We start from the raw sequence: 22493 nt of genomic DNA on the forward strand, positions 1-22493 counted from the left end.
AACATTCTTTTTTTCCATTTATGGAATTTACGAAGTAAGAACACTATTATGATTTAAATAAATCTTATCTCGTTGAGGCAATGAACAAACATATCAGTCAATAAATTAAAATATTTTGAATGTTTGTGACTTGTATTACTATATATACAAATGGATTTCAATAAATCACTTAATCTGAGAAAGTATCACCTTGTTTGCATATTTCAATGAATTAAGTCAGAACTAAACATTTTCTCTCCATTTTTATTTACATTTTTTTTTTCAAATCCTCAACCATTCTTTATAAATAGTTATCTATTATAATCACGTAACATACATATAATACTATTTTCTTTTAACAAAAGATGATAATCATATAGACCACGGTAAACATATGGACAAGTACTGTGGAAGTGTTAATGTAATTATAACAGCTTTATCTTAGTCAATCAAATGTAAAAAAAAAAACATACATTAAGCTTACTTGCCAGCTTAATTTTCGAGAGATCAATACGGCTTTATAAAATACTTTTTTCGTCTGACAAAGCCCACCGTTAAGTGTTTTACACAAACAAAAAGAATTGTTAAGGACCAGTGTGAAAAGTTTTGTTTTGTGCATATAAAAATCATTAAATACATATTTAACGGGTATTTTCAGAATCATATGGAAACCCTATCATATCTGTATCCAGGATTCCAGAAAGGGGTACACAAATAGAAAACAAGGGTCAAGACTGTGGATCCATTGAAGTGCATGGCTCAGAAGAATGTCCACGAAGAAAGGGCTGAAACATTTTGAAGATAAGCAGTATCAATTCTATGATTTTGGACATTTTATGACTACTGAACATATGCCAACATTGCAGCCCCAGCTGGATATTACTTCGGTCTTCAATATGCATAAAATATGTGTAATTATATGCAAAAGATATGTTTCACATATAATGTTTTATGACTGTTTTCTAAAGTTGATTTTTCAGGCCTTCACACCCAATTTATATAGGTCTTACGCATACCAAAAACATGCTGCATTTTTTCAAGATTACATTTTGCTCAATAGACTACCCGAAACAGTCTAATCAAGTAACTAAATGTTAAGAAAATTCATTTATATGGCCGCAAATGGAAGATTATCACTAATCATATATTGGTCCTTTTTGTACATCATTTCTTTACATTTTACAGAACAAAAATACCTGTGAATAAAAAGTGAATGGCCTAGAAAAGTGAAAAAATAAGTATAAAATTTTGATTTTAAATTTCAGGTGTTTGATATGTTAAATGCTTAGAATTGAGAAGATTAAAAACAAAACCATACTGCAGAAGAGAAAACTTTAAAATTATATTACATCAATCTTATACACAAGATATGTCATCCAAGCTAATATACGAAGATAACATGTATGTTGTAGTTAACATACAAAAAATAAATATACAAATTTAACTAATCAAAAACTAAAAATAAACAAATAGTACTAAAAGCACCACTATAACACCTATCAGGACAATAAATACATGAACGATAACATAAAATGGCAATAATTGCACCACTGGAATAAAAACATATCATTTCAACTGGAAATTATCATTTTTAGTACAAAATTGTTTGATTATTTGAACTAGACATATTTATTTCATATCATTTGGTTATTTTTGTGTGATTTTCTTTATAGAAATACAATTCAGAATCGGTCAAAAAGATGCCTGTTCTCTACTTACACTATTATATAAATAATAACAAAACAAAGTAATTTATTATGAAATGTTACTGATTAGTGACTTGGATTAATTTTTTGGATTTAATCTTTGATATAAGTTCAAAATGCACTGCACGTTTTTAAAACAATATGTGATTTCCTGGCTTACATCAATTATCATCTTATAGGCCTTACTCTTTGCTACAGAAATAACAATACAAATGTTAGAAATTGAAACTGATCACAAAAATCATGCTAAGCAAAAATTAAATCACCTTTAGGAACAATATGCAAATCTTTTACAAGTAAAAAAGAACCCATTTCATACTGGCCACTTATAAATATTAATGGTTCTGCCTAAAAACCAGGCAAGGGGTGAATCATCAATGAATCTGTTCATTTGTTACATCCTAAAAACCAGGCAAGGGATGAATCATCAATGAATCTGTTCATTTGTTACATCCTAAAACCCAGGCAAGGGGTGAATCATCAATGAATCTGTTCATTTGTTACATCCTAAAAACCAGGCAAGTGGTGAATCATCAATGAATCTGTTCATTTGTTACATTCTAAAAACAACTTTTCTTATGTTCACTTTTATTGCTTATTTTTTTTATTTTACTGATTATAGTGAAAAAAATTTGGTGGGCAATTTCTCTGTGTTTTTTTTTTAATGTTACCAATTTTAAAGTGTTAATATCTCCACTGGACAACTTTCATTTGCAATTTTATTTTTAAATACATGAGGAATCCTGAAGAATTTTCAATCAAAAAATATTTTGGATTATGAAATGCATGAATCACTTATCATAAGCTTCTGTCTGGTTTTAAGACTGAGTTTCATTTCAGAACGATTTATTCCTCTTTTTTATATGTTAGTTAGAAAGCAATATCACAATACCCTGTTATGACAAATAATATTATACAGTTGAAATCTGAAATTTATCCAAGATACACAAGTTCATACCACTTTTTCTAATACTTTTCTGACTTTTCACATACTCCATTGTGACCTCATAATATAAAGAATATTTGAGAAAATCCATATGCAGGATATTTTGGACCACAGTACATCAGATCTAAGTTATAATTTTAATATTCCCTACCATTTAGTTATCTTGGGAAGCATATTATATCTGTAGTACATATATGATACACCAATTTTAATCATGTAGATTGAGTTGGTGTATCAAACCATTTGATAACTAGAATCAACACATTCCATAGGATAAGGTGGAAGATTTTATCTTCTGATTATTCAATAAGGATACAGAACCCCTGTTTTTAACTTTGCAACTTGTATTCTTGATTCATAAAACAGTTTCACTACTTACATCTATATCAAATTGGAGTTATATAATTGTAAATAGTAATGGCAGTAAACCACAGTATACATAAGCTTGGCCTTGGGCTGGTGGGGTTGTTGTCTCTTTGGCATACACACCATACCTATTCCTCCTCTATATGGACTAGCCATTTGCAAGCTAAACTCTAAACCATTCCTAAATAACCATTTTGTATTGCACAATGCATTTTATCAAAATAAGTTAATCCAATATGGCATAATATGGCAAAACCACAAACTATTTCATCATTTTTATATTCATTTCTGAGAGATTTTATCAAATAGCTGCACTAAAAGTCTGTCAACTCGAGTTTTTTTTCTTATATATTGCATACATGTGTTAATATTACCTATAAAATATTGTGCTGTGATAACAAAGAAAACTGTGGATACAAACATGATAAAAACACATATCATCAAAACATAATAAAAAATAACAAGTCAAGGAACCTAAACATCATCATAACCCTCAGATTAACCAGAAACATAATACAACTGCCACTTTCTATTATTCAAACATACAGACTTCACAATATCAATATAATTTGTGATCAACCTTAACAATGGACCATTATATACAAAAATACATGTAATATACAAGTAGTTACTAAAACAAACATAATACTAAATGTATCAGTTCACATAAAGCCTTCAACATATGGCACAATCTATAAAAAGAATCGCAGTCATGACTTGTGCCTCATTAAATAAATGTATATGAGATTGACGGAAAAATTATTTCAATAAACCAGTTCTAAAGAACTGAATCATCGAATCACTTAAACAAAATTAAAACAGGCAGGTGGTAAAATACCTGTTTTTTTTTTCTATAGGAATTAAATGTAGATATCCTATTGATCATTCAATATGTTTTGATTTATAACTTGTTTAATTTAACACATGGATGACAAGAATAAAGAACTGCATTTACTCATTTAGCATCATGAAGATTAAATTTTGATACATATCATACTATGTTTTTGAAATGATTTCCCGAACTTTTCTAAATTTCATAGTATAGTTCACATACAGTGTGGTTTAAAGACAAAGACAAAACAGCACTTAAACATACAACATGATTGTCAATATGACCATACAACAAAAGGAGAAATTTCAAATTATCACAAGGGAGACAACTTTACAACAGCAATATTTGCATAGGTTTTACTCTTGACATATTCTTCTTCGTCATTGCAAGTTTGCAGGGAATGGATGTAACACTGTATGACAAATAATTTTTAGGCGAGTACAATCTTTTTGCACTTAATGATCCACTGCAAAAATGCAAAATTAGTACACCACAAATAGGACTACATGTATAGCATCATAATAATTATGGTAATATCTAAGAAATTCATTTCAATAACATGCATAAGGCAGGTTGAACTCCTCAAAACCTGATGAAACAATAAAACTTAAAGGATTTTTTGCCATAGAAATTACATCGTATTTCTAAATATATAGTTATTTATGCTTACCTTAAGATGTATGGTTTAGAGAAAAAGGCTTCAAACTTAATTTCATAAAAGAATCTGAATCTTTTTTAGAATGGTTCATCATCAAATTTGTGACATGAATTCATAAATGGGTCATAAATCATTTATTTTTTAATTAAGAAACCATTAAATTGAGTATATCAACAAATGATAATGAAATCAACCAATCATATCCAACAAAGAGGAATGTCCATATCAAATTGATATGTAAATGTAAACACTGAATTACTCAAACTCATTTAACTCTTCTGTTACACACATACAGTACATAACTATCACAAAAATAATTTATATCTTCGCATCACAGAATTTGCATATTTTAATTATAATTCACATTACTCTTATCTTATATTCTTCCAATTGAATCTTAATATTATTTTCTAACATTTCTAACACATAAATAAGAAAATTTACCAGGACTTAAAACATTGTACAACATTTTAATCCATCTAAAACATATCTATTATCAGAGAAACATTCAACATGTACTATAGTCTCCTACCTCATCTTAAATGCCCCAAATATATGCTTTATTGGAAGAAAACACTTTTTTTTCTAATATTGCACATAACAATTAAGTAGACAGTGGATAAAAACTATATTTCGTATATTTGATAAGAGCAAAAACTACAATAATGTTCAGTAAACAATACTGACATTGCCAATTAAATGAGTCCAGCAATTCTCAATACCACTATATTATACCTTGAGTATAAAATCAATACAACTTTACGTAGAGAACCTCTATTTCTATAACTAAGTAATAATACATACCTGTTAACCTTTGGAATAGTCTGTATGGAAGATCTTTAAGTAAAAGCAATCTGGACTTTAAAATTCAATTATTTAATATTTTTCACAGCAAATATAGTAATTTTAACCAAAAACCTCCCACAAATCTTACATCTTTAAGCAAAAGATTCTAAATTTTTCATTGATTTTTGTAGCAGTCTCCCCACCCCCATGTGTGCAGGTTAACAGGTATGAATACATTTCACAATACATGTATGTCAAGATTCAATTAGAATTTATTTGGAATATGATTTATATTACAATGCTACAAAGTTAACCATAGACTATTTAACATGTTACTTGAAAATATGAAGCTCATACAATATCTTTTTTTAATTGACAAATATCTGATGTACAATGCTGGTAAAAACATTAACATGAAAGTAAGATAAGTATACTTATAATGCTGGTAAAAACATTTACATGAAAATAAGATAATTATACCTATTTGACCATTTACCAATATGTAACCTTCTTTCAAGTCAAAGATCAAGAGTAATAGCCTGACATTAACCCTAAAGATCCATGGTTAATTTTGCAGCATTGTATTGAGCAATGACTAGAATAGTTTATTTTCAATAATGCACCATGTTATTATTACTTCCAAGAATATGTCTCATTGATCTCCCATTTTTGAGATTCTTTTCCAGGTTCACAACGTTGTAACATAAGTTTTCCATCTCTGGTTCCTTCAACACATTTATCATGGTGCTGCTCTCTTATTACACCAGTACTCTGTAAAGAAATAATAAGGCAGTGTCAGCCTCTTTTTCTATCAAGAACATGGAAAGGTGTTTATAAGGTGAAAAATTGCAACCAAGTTAAATCAGATTTATATACTTGTATGTTAGCTGTGCAGAACACATTACTTGAAAAATGTTCAAACCCTTATCTCTTAGAGACTGTATATATATGTAAAAAAATCTTGATGCTGTGGTGGCCTTGACCCCTACAACGATTTTCACCATTGTCCTATACAAATATTCAAATCCTATTTGCCACTCCTTACCTCATCCAATAAATGTAGATATAGATTTACTTAGACCCGTAACCTATACATACATCCCTATACCAAGGTGTCCCCACTCGATCTTATAAATAATCATGTCTTTATCTCGTCCCAACTCCACGGCCCTGTACATTTTACATCACAGAAGTGTAGATGTAGGGTTGTTATATACCTCCCACCCACAGTACCCATCTATACCCTGTAAATAAATATATCCTTACCTCATCACAACCCCACAGCCCTGTACATTTTACATCACAGAAGTGTAGATGTAGGGTTGTTATATACCTCCCACCCACAGTACCCATCTTTACACTTCAATAAATCTATCCTTACCTCATCCCAACTCCACGGCCCTGTAAGTTGGAATATCACAGAAGTGTACATGTAGGGTTGTTATACACCTCCCACCCACAGTACCCATCTATACCCTGTTAATAAATATATCCTTACCTCATCCCAACTCCATGGCCCTGTAGGTTGAACATCACAGAAGTGTAGATGTAGGGTTGTTCCACCAGTAGCTTTAATACATCTCTCTCCAACACCTATCTGACCTTTAGTATTTAACCTGAATAGCTACAAAATATAAACAGTAAATGACAAAGATAGGAACATGTATGCATAGAACCTTGCTCATTGTGTGGTCCACAGCTTCATCTTATTTCATTTTTTGTATCGTCTAAATATAGCTGAAATATTGCTGCTCGGACGTTAAACCCCAACAAACAAACATTTTTTGTAAACACCAACTTCAACATTTGTTATTTGATTTTTTTTGCTATTATAAAATTAAAAAAAAAAAATAATAGTAAAAAACTATTCATCTTCATTATGCTTATACATGTACTGTAGACAGCTTAAAGAAACACAATTTAGTACATTTTAATTGGGAGAATAAAAGTATTCTCAACATATTTTTTCTCAAATAAACCAATATTTCTAACAATTATGTTATCAAAATCCAATATGCTGTGAAAAAAACAAGTCTTTGACTCATTATTTTAAAACATTCAAATTAATATAGACAGCATAACAATTTGGAAGACTCCAAAAGAATTATACTTGTTGAACAATGAATGTCATAAATATAATAAGCTGTCCCAAGATGGTTTAGTTATTTGCATATAAAGTTAATCAATTAGATGAGGTTTATTCTGTAGTAATAAATAAAAGCACTAGCAACTGTTTGTACAGTATTTTGATTATAGAAAATTTTCAAGTTCAATTAGAATTTAAATTGCTTCATTCAACTGCCTAAACGCTAATTTAAAGTTTCCATGCAAAAGTTATCATCAGGTTTTTAATTTTTTTCTAAGCAGATGTCCATTTACCCTGGCAATCAAAACAAGTATCATCATAGAACACTGATGTATTGTAATTATTTCTTCTTTTTTTAATTGAATCACAAGATGTATGTAAACAATAAATCTCCAGACACTACATAATAAATATAATGGATTAGGATACTTTTAAAAATAAACACACACACTGTAAAAGTAAGCCTTCTGTGCAGTGCAAAAAATAAAATCCCCACAGTATGTACAGTATATGTATCCCTTCATTATACCTTACACTGCAGCTATCAATATCTAACAGATGAAAGAAAATAATGCATTATATATAATAGCTTTGAAAGTTTTGATTGCATATGAATTGTTAATTCCACAAATTTTATTTACTTTTGTCTTGAATCTAAGACAAAATGTCAAAACTAAGGAAAATAGCAGAATAATGAAAACTTATTATGGTTGATTTCTTGAATATACATTTAATTCAAACAAAAACAAATTAATGGTAAGGTGCAAGTTTTCAGATAAAATTATCCATCTATAAATCCTAATAAGATTACTTTCATTTTTTACTTTGCTTTATTCTGTTAGTAGTGTATCATTAGAAGCAGACAGACTGAAGCCCAGTCACAGTTAGCAATTATCTACATCTAGCCCTCCACCTTGTGAATGTTTTACCTTTGTACATACAACCTTGTAAAGTGCATGTTAGTCAAGATTCATACAAACACTGAAATGATACTAAATATCAATAAGTCATCCAGTCTACCAGAGACATCTCCAAGATGGCTAACATGGTAAACTGGATGACAGCATACAGCAAGGAATGTATCAGCAATAAGGCATCAAGAACCACACAAATTCAATCCTAATAGACTCTGTAGACTGCAGTTCTATATTTTTTGCTTTAAACATAAAAGATTTAAGTCATTTTACAAGATCATTCTTTACATAGATACTGTATAATAATATGCAGACATTTGATTTTAAAATTACTCTCTTCATCCAAGTTTTACACCACAACATGTAATACTGTCAAAACAAATAACAGGATAAAAATGTAAGATTTCTGTTGTGCACCAAAACAATTTACAAATAATTTAGATTAAAATTTTGTACGACAAAAAAATGAATGCCCCAGAGCCAAAGGGTTGTACACCATAAACAGTGAGCTTCAGAGTCATTTTCGTTTTTAAATTTGTGTGCCCTACACCTAATTACTGACATAAAGTCACATGATATCATCCATTTTACCTGGTTACCACCAAAGTGATGGCAATAACTGACACCTATTGGACCTCCTCCTACTTGTTGTCCCATTAAATCCCAGCATTTATTGGTTCCTTTCTGTTTGAACTGAAATCATAAGACACCAATCATACAATTAGAGTAAAAATACAAATGTCAAATGAATACATTCTGCTGGAGACAATCTGAGAAGATATGGTTTAATTCTGATATCACATTTAAAAGTGGAAATGAATTCACCACGAGATGTTTTGTGCATTTGAGAAAACCAATATTGATAGAACTTAATATTATCACATAATATCTGTTTGACTGTGACCTTAAGCCAATCAATTTTTTTTACTTTGACATGTTTGTTCCATAAGTAACTAAGACCTGTATCATCCAAGATAGATTTAACATAGTTAACCCACCTAAATCTGGTTGGATTTTTTCTTATGCAACTTTATTATAAGCCTAAGCATAAGATTTGACAGTTTTTGTTCTTCTTGCATAGCTCTTGCCCAAAAGCTAACTATTCTTACTTTAACAAATATTTCAATTGAAATTCTGCAGAAACTATAAAATTTGGTGTGATGCTTCTCGGCTTAAGTAATCTTTTACAAAATTTAAGATGCACATTTTTAATGTTTCACATGTTTTCAAAACCCTCATAGGAATATAACAGTACTGGTGATATTAAAGTATCAAACAACTTCAACTGTAAATCTATTGGCAGTGGAATGTTTCTTAATTTTCTACAGAGAGCAAAAAGAGCTTTTTAGGCTTGATCTATTAGACACTTTCTTGCAATAGTGAAACTGTCGTTGAAATTGAAAACCGTGCCTAGATGTAAACAGCTCTATTATTGCTATTATTTGGTTATATATTTGTAATTGGAAATGTCGTTAACACTTTCTTTAACTGAAGACAACTTCCAGTATAACAGACTTAGTAAATCTTCAGCCTTTTATCATCAATATTAGAAAATGGACAATTATTGCATGGACAGTTCTACCATATTTTTTTTCCTATACTATAAACCAGTAAATGTTTGCGGATACTTATTCTAAAGATTAAGGATGTCAGCTCTGCAGCTATTTCATTTTAAGCATACCACTCTCTCAGATATTTATCTATCTTAAAGAGCCTTACTTGCAGCAATTTATTTTCACATTTTTTTCCCTTGCTTGCTTAAATAAATTGGGTTTACAGAATCAGGAACAAACCTCTCCCCAGGCCTTGTTAGGTGGTAATGGTGGAAATTTCTCATATACTTCGTAGGCCACGTTCTCCATAAACCATTTGAAACTTTTACACTTATGTTCCTTCTTAAAGGTCAATTGTTTAGATACATCTCCAACAGGATAACCTCTGACAGCTGGCTCACGTGTGTAGAAATATTCTTTAAATTCATCATCTAACCAGACTTCAACGACTCTCATATAGTTCTGAAATTTAAAAAAAAATGATAACAACACAAATACCATACTACCTGAAGCAGGAAATAAAGCCAGTAAAGGCATAGTTACTTATCAACACTTGAACTTTTTTTTTAAATAGCAATCAATTTCATGTACAAAAATAATTTGCTAAAACAATATATCCAGACCTCTTTCTATAATTCAACTCATCCAACCCAGTCTGCCCAAATAAGTTCTTTTTTTTTTCTATTTGGTCTGTATTTCTCTCTGAATATTTCTTTCAAACAGTGAATGGAAATTGACCAGACCAGTGCAACTCTCTTAATTCAGTCCAATACAGGCATATTATTTTGAGGTTCCAAATGTCAACCAATAACATTTGGAAAAGACTGTAAAGCTATTACGTTTTTAACTAGAACCAACAATCATGATCAATGTGATGGTAAAATGTCATGTGGTGAGAGTGAAAATATACGATAAATATCAATAAACTTTTAGAAAAAAATTTCATGTGCTGCTTTTTATTATTCATTCTGTCTGATTTTTATAATGATCAATATTTGAACAGTTATTATACAAAGAAAAAGAAACTCAAAACCGCTTTAATAAATGAAAACTTCCCACATCAACAACTTACAAGCTGTATGACTGGAATCTTGACATCTAATTTACCAAATCCATATGGCATGTGATTTCTGTAAACATGGCCAACTCTGGAACAGGGGACCCATTCAATGCTACCTCCACACTGCCAGAGCTGAAAAAATATGTTTAAAGGAATACAATATAAAGCTGATTAAAATATGATTATTTACTTTATTCAAAGCATAAATGTTTTAACACACTAGTTCAGCTTGAAGTGAACCATCTCATTCCTAAAAAAAATCTTGATGATATAAACAAGCCTGAAAGGTACCACTAAATCTCTAATTCTTTGCACACTTGGTGAAAAACAGACTATTGAATTCCAAGCCTCTAGTGCCACTGGTTGGGATCAAGGCAACAACATCCAGCACTCAACAGCTATCATCAGAAAATCAAGGCAATGTTACTGTGAGAGATAACATGTAGAAATTGGCAAAAAAAAGCTAATAAATAGGAAACAGTCATTTCTTACTTTAAATGACAGTTCAAAATTTTCTCCTCCCCAGATTTTCAAGCCAGGATCATATGCTCCCATCTCAAAGAAATATTTTCTATCCATGGCAAACAATCCTCCAGCATGAGTAGGTGCTCTACAATTTTAACATCACTTTCATTAGTAACATGTTAATAATTGACAATAGCCACCAAATTATTCAGTTCTTTACTTGAAAGGATCATGAATTCTTTTTTGATTGTTAGTCATAGGAATTTGTAAGTCAATCCCACAGAACGCCACTTGGTATGATATAAACAATAAAAGTAGAACATCCTTCATCTTTATATTTGAATTGTCCATTACAACAAAAATATTTAGGATATGTTTTTTTCTGAATCACAGCAGTAATTAACTTATACTATGATCAATTTGTTGCCAGGTAAAGCCATATTTGTTAAAATCCTGTCTAAATTTTTTGGGTTTACTGAAGATAACTCTATATCCATGTCCTTTTTTTTCACTTCCATTTTATTTGGAAAACATGGGTTCTATATTCTGGTATAAATTCAACTGCTTTAAATTGTTTACCTGTATGGTTCACTATTGTGCTGTCGTCTATCAAGTTCTTGTTTTGGAACCTGGCTCTCCTTGTACAAGAAACCCCATTCAAATATACCTCTATGATGTACAGTACTGTAGACAGGGTGATATCCAAAATTATCCCAATCTATACCATCTATAGTAGGTACTGCCATTATTGTCCTAGAAAATATACAAGTAAAGAATGGCTTTCAAAATAAAGGCTTAGAGTTGTACTAATTAGCATAACTAAGTAAGTATAGTACTGGCGTGGGAAGTTTCCCATGGAACAATTCATACGATACTTCATACGATATTAACTATTAAATACAATAGGTATGTTTATTATAGCACTTTATTTGAACAAGCTACAATTTTCCACACAATTAAGAGTATATGTATGTCTAAATAAACAAATGAAACGCCTGGTAGATCTGAACAACTCAAAGTACAAAATTTCCACCATTTGTTCAAATTACAAAGAATATGGCCTAAGGCCCTATTAGTTTTAGCATCATACTATATTAATGAAAACATTTTACAAGTCATCTAATACCTAATAGATAATTAGTTTCAAACTATTTTTTATATCCTTAGTTAGGCTCTTCAAAGGTAATTTTTAAGTTCTTAGGTCATTTTCATATAAAAAAAAAAAAAATAAAACAAAACAAAACAAAACAAAAAAAAATGTTTAACAAGGCATTTTTAGTGCCCCACAAAAGTGATGATGAGCCTCTTACAATGTTCATAGACAGATAAAGGTGCTTTTTTTCCTTTTATTTTATTTTTAGAGATACGATAATAAAAGAATGATAACAGCGCACTCGAAATGGAGATAGATATAAGAGGCCATGAGAACCAAGTAATTAACATTGTGAGGCCATACCTGTCATAATTGATCCTTGCCAACAAAGGAACCAGCCAATTTCTGTTACATTCACAATGAGCATCCAGGAAGACAATAACATCTCCTTTAGATAACTCAGCACCTCTTGTTCTTGTGCCAATTAACCCCATCCTTTCAGAATTTCTATACAACTTAACTTTACCATGGAACTGTTTGATGTATTCCTCGAGTCTCCCTTTCAAGTGCTCTGAAAAATCAGGTAAGTAAAAATATGGATAAGATGATTAAAACATCCATTTCCATGATGTTTAGTTATGTATCATACATAAAACATAAATTGAAAGGCAAAGAATATCATTGACTGCAGTATACTGTTAATCATTACCCCTGGCTTTCAGTGAATGTCTATTCTTTAAATCTTAAATGTATAGTGGTTTGTAAAAGTTCATTTAATTTGTGCTATAAGTTGAGCACCTTGATAAAGATTAAATGTACCCCTTTATAGTTATTCAGTGTAGGTATTTATAGACATTTTCCTAGTCATTGTATTGGAATTGATATCCAACACTGCATTAACTTCTTTCTCACATATCTTATACATACTTTATTTAACAGCACAATATGCATGGTGTGAAATATAGAGAAGAAAGTGGAAATAGGAGACAAAAACACCAAAACAACTTAAGGCAGTCTAAGGCACTCTAATGGTGAGAAATTATTCACAAGTTGAGGACCCTAATATGACAAATATACCAGTTTATCGAAGAAGGCATCAGTCTTAGCTCCTTAATAGTGAGAATACAAAATAGGTACAATATCTCAATCCAGTAAATTTGTGCAAATAAAAACACAGATTACCAAGCATTTAACATGGAAATGATATAACACGCCATGTACAAACCTTTATCACTAAAGTCATCTACCATAACCACCTCATGAAGGAGGTGTGGTGGTGAGGTGTTGATTACACTGTGAACAGTTCTCACTAAAGTTGACCATCCCTCATTGTGAAAGACCAGAATTACACTAGCAGTGGGCAGCTTTGTTGGATATTGCCAATACTTACACCTATCAAATCACAAAATACTTATGTCTATTTAAATTTAGAACACCTTCATTACAATGCTCAAACAAAACAAAGGTTTTGGCAACAAAAATATCACAGAACAAATTGTAAAATTGATATTATACTAAATGTATCAAATAGAAACAAAACTTAAGATGAAACAAAGTACATGTATCAACATAAAAATACTAACTCTTCAAGTCTAGTATCTGGAATGGTCCGATTCATGGCAATTTTGTCACTGTTAATCATATTAAAACCATACTCTCTAACAGATTTATCAGCTTGGATTTTTTCCTCCATACCAGTGTATACAGCTTGACCACCATCACCTGAACACAACAGAAATGTTACTTACTACAGTAAAAAAACACATTTATGACAAATCAAAGCAGAAAATAAAACAGGAAATTGCATTGTCAACCATAAATATTTTAACAGTCCTTACAGTGAGTAATACATTTAACTTCAGGGAATGAGTTGGTGTTATCTCAATTTAATGAACATTATCTGATAAAATGTCCTTTGTAGTTGCCTGGACAATTGTCAAGGAGATTTTAAACTTTCAGATGTATTTTGATATTTGATAAAACATTTAAATCTCTTTGTCAACTGTAGGGTTAGCTACCAAAGGAAGTTCATCAGGTGGTTGTCATAAAATCAAGGAAAGACCAACTTAAGTACCAGTTAATGAATCACTGTAATTTCATTGAAGTACATGAATCTATTTTTTGCTAACTATTTAGATATCGTAAATATTTCAGAGCACTTGCACTGTAATCATTCTGTGGCTTTGTAGCACTGACCAACATCTACATTTAAGCAAATTCATTATATTGTAACAGTATACCCAAATGAAGCCCTGAAACTTTGTACCTTATTCAACATTATTTATCATACAATTGAAGTCATAATTATTATCCAGTACATTAAGGTCCAGTAAACATGTGTTACAGGGTTTACCTGGTAAACCACTTGGTGGGTGTTCCTTTGGCTCAAAATTTCCCAGAATGCCAGGTTTTAAAACAGCTGTTGGTCCATAAGTTCTCTGAGGTGCTGGTGCTTTCATGTCTTTTGCTTCCATTGGATTTTCAACCACATTCTGCACCATTTCTTCATTTTTTAAAGGTGGTAGGCCATTATCATGGTGTACAATCTACAAGCATAGTTTGAAAGTACATGTATTAATCCGAAGAAAAGTAAGTATTCAAATGATATGAATAAGAGTGACTAGAAAACAATCTCTATAAGGGGTTATCTTGATAGAAGCTGAGAAATTTTATGATTCAAAGCATAAACAAACTGTGTGGCAAGGACTAGTGGCAGGTTTTGATGAATTTGCATTTAATCATTTAAAGCTGCAAGTATGTGACAATCATATTGCCAAACAGACTCAGACTGAAGTTCACAACATATATAAAAATGTAATATATTTTCAAAACAAGAAGCTCCCAGGAGCCTGGATCCTTAACCTGCCTTTTTGCCTTTCAAGGGAAATAACTCTAACAAGAAGTTGTCCAACAATTTTGACACATGAAGAATTTTGTATGACATATGGATCATATCAGCAATTGAAAGTTTCTTTCTATCCATCATAGTTTTCAAGATATTGGCTGAAAGCATTAAAAAAAACCATCATTTTTCACCTTTCAAGGGCAATAACTCTAATCAGGAGTCATCCTTTACAGACTTTTGTAGGCCTTTTAATAAAGATTATTTGGGCAATTGAAAGCATTAGGCTAAAACTAGTTTTGGAGATGTATGAAAAAAACCTGATGACTAACCCCTCTGTTCTATTTGTAGTAACAGCAACCATGTTTTTGACAGATCAAAAATCCCCACAGATAGATCTGATCATGCTAATAACTTTTATCCATGTCAGAATTTGGCTTAATCTAATGGTTTTGAAAATATATGCAAAAAAACTTCAGTCTGACCCCCTGTGTTCTATTCTTAGTAACAGCAGGCAAGATTTTTTATGGATCCAAAATCCCAACCTTAATTCTATGCAGGATACCCTATGGTACAATTATACCAAATTTGGTTCAAATTAGTCAAGTAACGTCAGAGTATAAGATTTTTTAAAGAAAAAACATTAAAAAGAGCCAAAAAATGTCAAAAAAGGGCAATAACTCCAACATGGCTTAACAAATTAAAAAGAAAATTTGTTTCAGGTAGATCTCATCATGCTGAACACTTTTACCCATGTCAGAATTTGACTAAACCGAACGGTTTTGGAGATATATGTGAAAAACTTCTGTCTGGCCCCTATGTTCTATTTTTAGTAACAGTGGCCATGTTTTTCAAAAGTCAAAAATCCCCATACCAGTTCTATGCAGGATACCCAAAGGAACATTAATACAATTTGGTTCTTATTGGTTGAGTAGTGTCAGAGGAGAAGAGTTGTCAAAATTGTTAATATCAAAGGATGACGACAGATGACAACGGATGCCAAATAACGGCAATAGCCTTTGGTGAGCAAAAAATAGAATAACGCCATATTTTTTTATAAGTTATCAGAAGCTGTGATACATGATTAGTAAAGCAGTATTAATTATACTGTACCTTTTTCCTACGTTTATTTAAAGCTTCACTCTCACTACTGCTTTTCTCCAGCTTGCTGATGAGGAATGGAAGAATGAATATCATGGCCAATACAAACAACCCAACTTTGATGGCAGCTTTCCTTCTGATATGGTACCTCATCTTGAGTATCTGTATTTTTTCAAATTCAACACCAAATCAAAACTGTTCTTAAAAACATGATACAATACTGTCATCATTAAGTGCATGGTGACTGTTGATTAGATTGCAAAAGACACTTAATTGTTGTTCTGACATTTATAAAATATTTCATGAACTTAATGACATCACAGAAATTATTTAGTAATGTTAAGAATCAAAATTTCATTGGTTCAGTTCTACATATTGATTGTTGCTTATTCAACATGTTTTGTTTTGTTTTTTCACAAGAAAGAGGCAGACATTTTTGTTGTAAATCGACTACACAATCACTGAAACAGTGACTACCAAATTTAAAGTCCTTGGTGAGACTCACACTTGAGGCAAGCATGCTACCCATGAGACCTACTAGGCAGTTGGTGGAAGCAACATAGGTAAACCAGTGTTCTAGGATTTAACTTTCCAGTCAACGGGGCAAGTGCAATTTTCGTGAGGAAAAGTTGTTTTTATGCTCAATTTTTCATTTGAAAAGTAAAAAAATTTGAATTTTTTAAAGGATTTGTAAAGGATTTAACTGTGAAAAAGTTAATTATTTACCGGTCAAGTTTTTCTGTGGAAACCTGAAATTTTGAAAAATCTTAGAACACTGATAAACTATGTTTCAAATGACAGCTACATCTACATCAAATACAGACCACTCGCATCACTGATCACTGCATGTAAAATTAATTACAAGTCTGCTTAAATTAGTAGTGACTCAAAGAACCAAGAAAACAGAAAAAGGTTATGTGGAGGTACAAAAATGTATGAAGACCTTCAAAAATGTAGCTGATTTGAATTGGCGACTGAGATCTTGTGATTGCAATTTTCTGATGGTTTGTAACCAAAAGTTTATAAAACATTTGTTCATTTTGCACAATGAAGGAATCCAAATATTCAGTAAATATAAAAGTTTTTGACAAACTCTTTTCTCAAAGGGCACAACTTAGTTTAATTTGTAATCTAAGAAAGATAACTCTGGTCAAAATACATGTTGTACCACAAAATGACTGAGTACAGTTCAGACTGTATATATAAAAAGATAACTTCTAGTCCCTGTTGGTGCTCCTAAGGGGAAGTATATGTAGACCACATCAAAGTGACTATTCTAGTTCAGCAGTAGCATGAGCCCTGGCAAGATGGCAGAAAAAAGGCTTTCATACACATGAATTTTCTACAATTTTATTGATGAGTTGGTGCCTTCTTGGGAAGAAAGATTTTCAAGCACATGTTTGTGACAAGTCAGACCAAAGACTGCTTAACAATGAACAGTCCAATGTCCTTTGTTGACTCCCACTGATGAAAATATCCTAATCAAATTTGTCAAAAATGGTAAATGACATGGTCTACTTCGTTTAAAAGGGAACTTAATCCTTTATGCTTAGTTCACACTCAAGGCTAATGCCTTTCTCATATTATGAACTTAGACTTTACACAGCTATTTTTATTTGAGTAAAGTCTTAAAAGGGAATATGCAAGACTTCCTATGGTGTATGCTGTGTGATTGTGTTAACTAGAGGCTCAAGAGAGCCTGAATCGCTCACCTGGTTAACCATTTGCTTATTTGAAAAACTTGAGGAATGAGACAGGCTAAGTTAAAATCAACTAAATTGTCAAATGCAAGAAATGCTTTTCATAGCATTTTCATGACCTGAACCAGAATTTTGCTAAAGGCAACAATTTTTAAATTTTTTTCAAAACCTGTCTTATGACCCGTAAGTTCCATTTTTAGTATAGGCAGCCATATCTATTGACGGATTAAAAAATCACAACAGTCATTTTGAGCACAATACACTAAAGAACTATTATGCTTATTTTCATTCAATGATCTTAAATGGTTTTAGAGAAGAAGATTTTCGAAGTTGTACATGTGAAAAAAAACACAAAAAAAACTGTTTCAGGGATTGTAACTCCTACATTAGCCAATGAATAGTTTTGAAAATTTCGGCATATGTCCTTCTCATGATACTTAACAATTTTATCCATGCCAGAAATTTGCTAAAGGCAACGGTTTTTGAGTTATTTGCAAATAACTGCCATATCGACCCCTATGTTCTATTTTTCATGTTTATATGCTCCCAAATGGTTGTATTATCAAATAGTTCAGTATACTTATATCCAGAAAAACCATCAACACCCAGTTTGTGCAGAGGGTTTTAAAATAGCATCATGACAGCTTCATTCTCGTATGCTTGGTAAATGCAATTGGGAACCACACCAGTCTAGGAAACATTAGCTAGCTTTGATAATTAAATATAAATCAATTCTTAGAAAGAAAGGGATGGTAAAAACATGGCACCCAAATGTCTATGAAAATAGCTTAATCAGCTTATCAATACTAGACACATTTCAGACCATGACAACCAACAGTGCCTTACCAAAGCCGGAAATTTCAGCCTGTATATATTTCAGACCATGAAATCAGGAGAATGCATCAGGACAATAACAACCCTCTTAGGTGTTAACCCTCCGGTTTTTTGCGGGAGTCTCCCATAATTTTACCTTTCGACCCGCAAAAAGAAAGTCTCCCATGCGGGAGACATCAATCTCCCGGTTTCAAGATTTCCTCCCATAAAAACCTCCCATAATTGAATTTATAAAATTTTCATTAATTTTTGTTTGCCATTTTTGTTTTTGTCAAACATGTTATGTTGAAACATTTATAACATAACAACAAAATATGCCGATAATGTCGTCATGCAAAATCTCCTGTAATTTTATTATGGAATGCAGGAAATCTCCCACAATTACATGTGTAGGTTTGATTAGGTATGACAACCCTATATCATAACAAATTTTACCATTTTGGAAGTTGATAATAACGGGGCTGACAAAAATTAGGCTTGGGTGTTTGAATTCATAATAAACAACAAAGCCTGCTCTTGAATGTACATGTATTCCCGACTTGTGGACCAACATTATGTCAACATTTATCTCCTTTTGGAGCAGGTGTCTATTCGGAACATGTAAGGTTTTCCATATCGACGATACTTTAGAAAATCTCGAAAGTCAAAAGGGAATTTCTCTTTCTACTGAACCCGCCATAAATTTTCTTTACAAATGAAAATCATCATTATGTAACCTAACAACAGAATGAAACACCCTGTGAATTTTAGAAACACCTTTGTGTTTGTCTGCTGGGGATTCCATTTTCATCTGAGTTACCTCTTTTTTCTGCACCCAAATCCAAACATCGATTAGAGAGACTTCGAAATTATACCTGCTCTTATGGGAGGTAACTCTGCAAAAACAGGATAAAATATAGCTGCATCCCGAGCTCCGCAAGTAGGGAATAGAAATTGGTCTAAAAATTCATCATACTAACACCTGAGAAACTTTCATCAAGCAAAATACTACATCAGGGTCCATTAAAGCTTCAGGAATAATAAAAAATCAGGCTATACAAAACATTTCAATGACATCTGTTATTTTTCAAGAAGCAACTTCCAGTTGGAAGGATCTTGAAAAAATCCAGCAATCTACACCACACCTGAAACAGATCTTACGGTAATTTTACTTATATTTTGAATTTTCTTTGCCATCTCCCACTTATTACTGATGAAAAATCCCTACACAAACTTGTAAGAATGATAAATGGCATTCTGTATTTTTTTAAAAGGGAACCTGATACTTTTGCTTTGGACTTCACTTGCACTTAAGGCCGTTGTCTTCCTCATATGTTTCTTTGAGTTTCACCTTCCTCATATCAAAAGCATTAGCAGGGGTTTTTATGAAGACTTAAACTGTCATATGAAAACAAATATTAGTTTGATTGGAAACAGTAGGATTAGAGTCAGTTATCACAGTGCAGTAATTAAGCCCAGTCTCTTATTCTACATATATACATAAAAAAAGAAAAAAAGTTTACACTGTAACAGTCATATCCAATAATCAGACTAACAAATGGAGAGTCTTGAGTAGTGGTACATAGGAGCCGGCTCTTGCCATCAACAATAAGTATCAATAAGTGAGTATAAGTAAACCTGGCCTTTGTCTTTGAAATAAATGAAACGGAGAGAATCAATGAGAGTGTCACTGTCAACGTGGCCAACTATCCACTGAGACAACGGGTCGTTCATCGATGTATGGGACATTAAATTGCATTAGTATGTTGTCTTCAATGTGAATTAGTAATGACTATAATAGCTTTGATCGTGACTTACGGGAGAAAGGCAACATCAGAAATGCAGATAATAACAAAAATAATTCAGAAAATACTAACCGGAAGCGGTACAACACATACCTTCTACACTAAAGAGCATTTTTAAAATGGTCACTCTATAATCATGTAAACAAAACACAGTTACATCCATACTTTTTAAATCTTTATATAATCGTCTAAACAGTTTATAATTGCAGCAAGCCTCAGTACTTGTGATAGAACCGTGTGGCCTTAAACCAACAAAATCCTTGTTTCTTATATTGTTTTTTTTGCTCTTTTATACAAATAGTAATCAAGGGAACAAGGTTATAGCGATAATCAAAAGAATGTAATCCAGGGAAAAGACAAGACATGGAAAAAAAAAGACATACACAACAAAGAACAAAAAGTAACTAAAATCATACATACAAAGTAACAAAAGCAAATGAGCAACTCGGACTCCACTAAAAACTCAGAGCATGGACCAGCTGCACCGATAGGGTAATCGTCCCCTGCTTTTCTAGAAACACCCGCTGAGCTGCTCATACAAAATTATGCTTTTTTTATAATACAAAAATATTTTTCATGATACCACGCTTGTTCAGTGTTGATTTTTATGATAAAATTAAGGATTTTATAGTGGACTATAAGATCTCTGATAAAATGATGCATTTATTGTTATTTTATATTTAGCATTAATTCTTAGAAGTTTAAATTCTGTATAATTATGGAGCTGAAAAGAAATGACAGTTAGCTGTATACACTTCAAGCCAAGTTTGGTGTTTTATATGTTTTCGTTTTTGTTTTCCTTCGATCATTGAAGGTTCTTCAACGAACAAAGCAGTATTATTTCCAGTGACGGCTTATGCATTTATGTACCTTTGAAATAAATACCATTCATATGGATAAATTCGCAAGAGAATTGCATTTATCTATTTGTTTACTTCTGGATTTCTGGATTCATACCACACACTAGTTCATAATAAATGATGTTAAGGAGTGGAAAACAAACTTGAAAGGTCGTTTGACAAACATGAAAGAACTGCGTTAACTTGCTGGTCGATAATGTATGTTTATCTCCGCCATATGATTGGTATATTCCAGACGATATTCATCTTGGTTATTCTAATTTGCTTAAATTTTCCCGAAATTAAAAGAGAAGAGAAATAGGTGATTGTTTCTGGTAAAAAGAAGTGAACTCTGGTATAATAGTTGTATTCATTACCTGCTTTTAATTCCACTGTGTGTTTTTCAATTGTTTTTTTTTTTTATGTTTTTTCTGTGTGTTTTCTGTTTGTGTCTACGCCATCGTTCTTTGTATTAAGAACTTTGATCTTTTTTAGTCTGTTTACTTTTCATTTCACAAAACAAAACAATAACAAAAGCAAAAACAAAAGAAAAGAAATAAAAAAAACATAAACATAAATGAAAGCCCCAAATGATAAAACGACAGTCAACTTTACAGTTAAATTGTAATGTGTAATTCTGAACTTACTCAGACTACAAGTTTACAAAGTTTCGTCATTATTGAACAACTGAAGCTACAATGTTACTCATGTTCGGCCAAAATGATAACTTGGAATAATAATGAGTCTTTCATTTTAATAGACAGTTATAAGAAAATGCAAAATGCAATATTAACATGTAAATAGATACAAATCAATATTAGTATTTAATTTTTTTCTCTTAGTCGAAAAAAGATTCATCGTCTTTTTTCTTTGTTGGTTTGTTTGTTTGACATATAACAGTGCATCGGTTGTATTTTTGTACGATCGAAAATTGACTAATTGTTCTGCA

General features: G+C 31.6%; 1 protein-coding gene across 6 annotated transcripts; it reads right to left on the reverse strand.

The window, feature by feature from the left end:
* Nucleotides 1-223: 223 nt before the first annotated feature.
* On the reverse strand, nucleotides 224-20805 carry LOC148625061 (N-acetylgalactosaminyltransferase 7-like). 6 transcript variants are annotated; one of them, XM_088568279.1, is made up of 13 exons: nucleotides 20778-20805; nucleotides 16400-16582; nucleotides 14798-14990; nucleotides 14028-14166; nucleotides 13670-13836; nucleotides 12808-13015; nucleotides 11931-12104; nucleotides 11379-11496; nucleotides 10899-11018; nucleotides 10067-10288; nucleotides 8865-8966; nucleotides 6772-6897; nucleotides 224-6044 (listed from the first exon to the last, which is right to left on the reverse strand). In XM_088568279.1, exons 2-13 carry the CDS (start codon nucleotides 16538-16540, stop codon nucleotides 5907-5909), a joined length of 1848 nt encoding a protein of 615 aa, XP_088424405.1. In that variant the 5' UTR covers nucleotides 16541-16582; nucleotides 20778-20805; the 3' UTR covers nucleotides 224-5906. The 6 variants fall into 6 exon arrangements, with proteins under 6 accessions (XP_088424405.1, XP_088424403.1, XP_088424407.1 ...); XM_088568277.1 differs by having other exon boundaries at nucleotides 16400-16587; nucleotides 20778-20803; XM_088568281.1 differs by having other exon boundaries at nucleotides 16400-16549; nucleotides 20778-20798.
* Between the last annotated feature and the right edge of the window lie 1688 nt (nucleotides 20806-22493).

Source organism: Perna viridis, chromosome 2, assembly GCF_037379345.1.
Source record: "Perna viridis isolate PV_CMFRI_1.1 ecotype Kerala chromosome 2, ASM3737934v1, whole genome shotgun sequence".
NCBI classification, from domain to species: Eukaryota; Metazoa; Mollusca; class Bivalvia; order Mytilida; family Mytilidae; genus Perna; species Perna viridis.